We start from the raw sequence: 2,728 nt of genomic DNA, 5'->3' as shown, positions 1-2,728 counted from the left end.
CCAAATATGAGTTCTCCTCTTCCTCATCCTCCTCAGTCGACTTCATTGCCATCTACCATGTTCACTATCCCCCCTCCATCTAATAATTCAGTTCATTATTATTCTATGCCTGTAGAAGGAAGTCAAAGTAACCGTTTTTAACTTTGTACCCACACATTCTATGTGATTATCTTCACCGGCCTTTTATGGTAGTCAGCATAGTGGCTCACCAGCTGCTGCACCCCCAAACTTTTATGGTAGTCAGCATACTGGCTCACCAGCATCTGCTACACCCCGAGCTTTCATGGTAGTCAGCATGTTAGCTCACCAGCTGCTGCATCCCCGAGCTTTTATGGTAGTCAGCATGATGGCTCACCAGCTGCTGCATCACCGGGCTTTCATGGTAGTTAGCGTGATGGTTCATCTTTTGTTCCTCCATCATCTTCCAGATCATCATCATCATCCATTCCCAGCATATCTAGGTTGGATATTGGAGGCTCTCGCCCAGCTACATCTAGCGATGCTTCTTCACCATCTAGTAGACACAGGAAGAATCTTGGAAGGGATGTACAATTTGATAGTTATAATCGATTAATAATCGTCCCCTACGAGGATGGGTAAGAAGGTTCTTATACTATTTTTTAAGTTTTGAATGTACTTTTAGATATGTTAACATTAACGAATATTTATTTATAATTAAAACTTTTGAAACTTTAAGATGTTTATTAATTATATATATGTTAACTTTAATGCAGGTTTTTGCCATCCTTTTAGTCTACACATTTGGTTGTGGATTCTATGAAGCCATTTTATCATGAGTCATGGAATTCTTGGAGATAGATACCGTACAACATCAGAGAGCAAATGTGGAATCAATTTAGGGTAAAAATTGATTACATTTATTTAATAATTATCCTCTTCATCTAATGTTACTTTTTTATATTGCAGACAAAGTGTACATGGCGTCCTCAGCATCAAAATACAATAAATAATATTTTCGAGAAGAAGGCTGCTCAACGGATTAAAGATACTATGTTCGCTGCTCGGAATGCTGGTAAAATGCCAGACTGGTTAAGAAAAGATGTTTGGGATAAACTTCTTGAGAAATGGTATACCAGAGAATGGAAGGCAAAGAGTGAACAAGCAAAGGCAAATCGTGCCTCCAGTAAAGGTGGCTCGTTGTACACAGGAGGTTCGTTTAATTTTGTGGCCCATAAACTAAGACTGGTAATTACTTATAAAAGTTTTCTTAGTTTTAAGTATAGAATTTTACGTTTGTAATGTCTAACTCATACTTTTTGTTATGAAGGAAAAGGAAAGAGGGCGAGATATGAGTCACGCTGAGGTCTTCGAGGAGATGCATAAGAAAAAGAAGAAGGATGGTACAAGAGAACATTAGGTGGAGACGCGTGCGTCGGACACATATGTAAAATAATAACTTCATAATTATTTATGGTTTATTAATATTAGTTTGTTTACATAATAGTTATGTTTTCATTTCAGGAAGATTATCATAAAAGGGTGAAAGAATGGCAACAAACTCAGTCTCCTTCAACTCAACCAATACCTGATAATATGGCTTCATTGTGGACAGAGGTAGCGGGTTGAGTAAACAAAGGTAGAGCCTACGGACTTGGAGTACGTCCACCTATATGTCATCCAAACCCACTCTTAGCCAATTCTTCTTCTTCTTAAAATCAAGAACAAATGGAAGATATGAGAAAGGAAATTTGTGATTTGAAACAACAATTGGACTCCCAATTCGGAATATTTGTTAAGATGTAGAAATTTATGAGGAAACATGAGCATGATTTATCTGATGATGAGGATGAACAAACTAAATTTGATGTGTAGTAGTTTAGGTGTGATTTTTTCGTTGATTGATAAACTTGATTGTTAGAGACAACTTTATGTTTTGTTTTAAAACTTGAATGTGGGCTACTATTTGGATGTTTTTATGCCCAAAATTATTAGGTTTAATGGTTGGTATTTTATTTTAGGTTGTGTCAATTATTGGTATTGTTGGTTTATTATGTTAATGATTTGTATTGTTGGTTAATGGTTTATTGGTTGTTGGTGTTGTTGTATTGTAATGTTTGACAGGTGGTGTAGCTCAAAATTGGGCAGCATTCTGCCCAGTTTTACAAAAAATTCCAACTGATTTCCGACAAAAAAAGTCGGACAGCTGCCTAGATTTTGCCAAAAATTCCCAGATTTCCGACCGATTGGATCGAAAATTTAAAAAATAATAATTAATATTTAAAGGTTTTCGACGGATTCCGTCAGAAGTTAAATAAAATATATTTTTTAATTAGTACTTTCCGACACATTGGGTCGGAAATTATGTATTTATATTATTTAATTTTAAATAAATATTTATTTTTATTAATATTATTACGACGGATTCGGTCGGTAAATTCTGACCACTTTGGTCGGAAATTTAAAAATATTTGGTCGTCTTCCCTTTTGAACGTTCCGACTAATTTGGTCGGAAATCACCGACGGATTCAGTCGGAAATAGTTTTCCGACCAACTATTTTCCGACCGACCAATTTTGGTCGGAAAGTAATCGGAAATTCGTGATTTTCGACTGATTTTCGACCATTTTGGCGATAAGAATTCTGCCATTTTCCAGTAGTGTGAAGATTTGGATAAATTAACTAAAGTTAAGACTCAGAGTTAGTTACCTACATATTAGGAATATTAAGATGTATGGCGATTTGTATGTGTTCTAGTATAGTATAATATA

General features: G+C 35.5%; 1 protein-coding gene across 3 annotated transcripts; it reads left to right on the top strand.

Moving 5' to 3' along the window:
• The first annotated feature begins 608 nt into the window (after positions 1-608).
• On the top strand, positions 609-1,489 carry LOC138899543 (uncharacterized). 3 transcript variants are annotated; one of them, XM_070186097.1, is made up of 3 exons: positions 609-861; positions 928-1,171; positions 1,289-1,489. In XM_070186097.1, exons 1-3 carry the CDS (start codon positions 844-846, stop codon positions 1,321-1,323), a joined length of 297 nt encoding a protein of 98 aa, XP_070042198.1. In that variant the 5' UTR covers positions 609-843; the 3' UTR covers positions 1,324-1,489. The 3 variants fall into 3 exon arrangements, with proteins under 3 accessions (XP_070042198.1, XP_070042197.1, XP_070042196.1); XM_070186096.1 differs by having other exon boundaries at positions 609-824; positions 934-1,206; positions 1,289-1,486; XM_070186095.1 differs by having other exon boundaries at positions 612-861; positions 928-1,206; positions 1,289-1,483.
• The last annotated feature ends 1,239 nt before the right edge of the window (positions 1,490-2,728 follow it).

This window comes from Nicotiana tomentosiformis, chromosome 9, assembly GCF_000390325.3.
Source record: "Nicotiana tomentosiformis chromosome 9, ASM39032v3, whole genome shotgun sequence".
In the NCBI taxonomy this organism is placed as follows: Eukaryota; Viridiplantae; Streptophyta; class Magnoliopsida; order Solanales; family Solanaceae; genus Nicotiana; species Nicotiana tomentosiformis.
The sequence above is the reverse complement of the archived record's forward strand: the minus strand, read 5'-3'. Positions and strand labels throughout refer to the sequence as shown.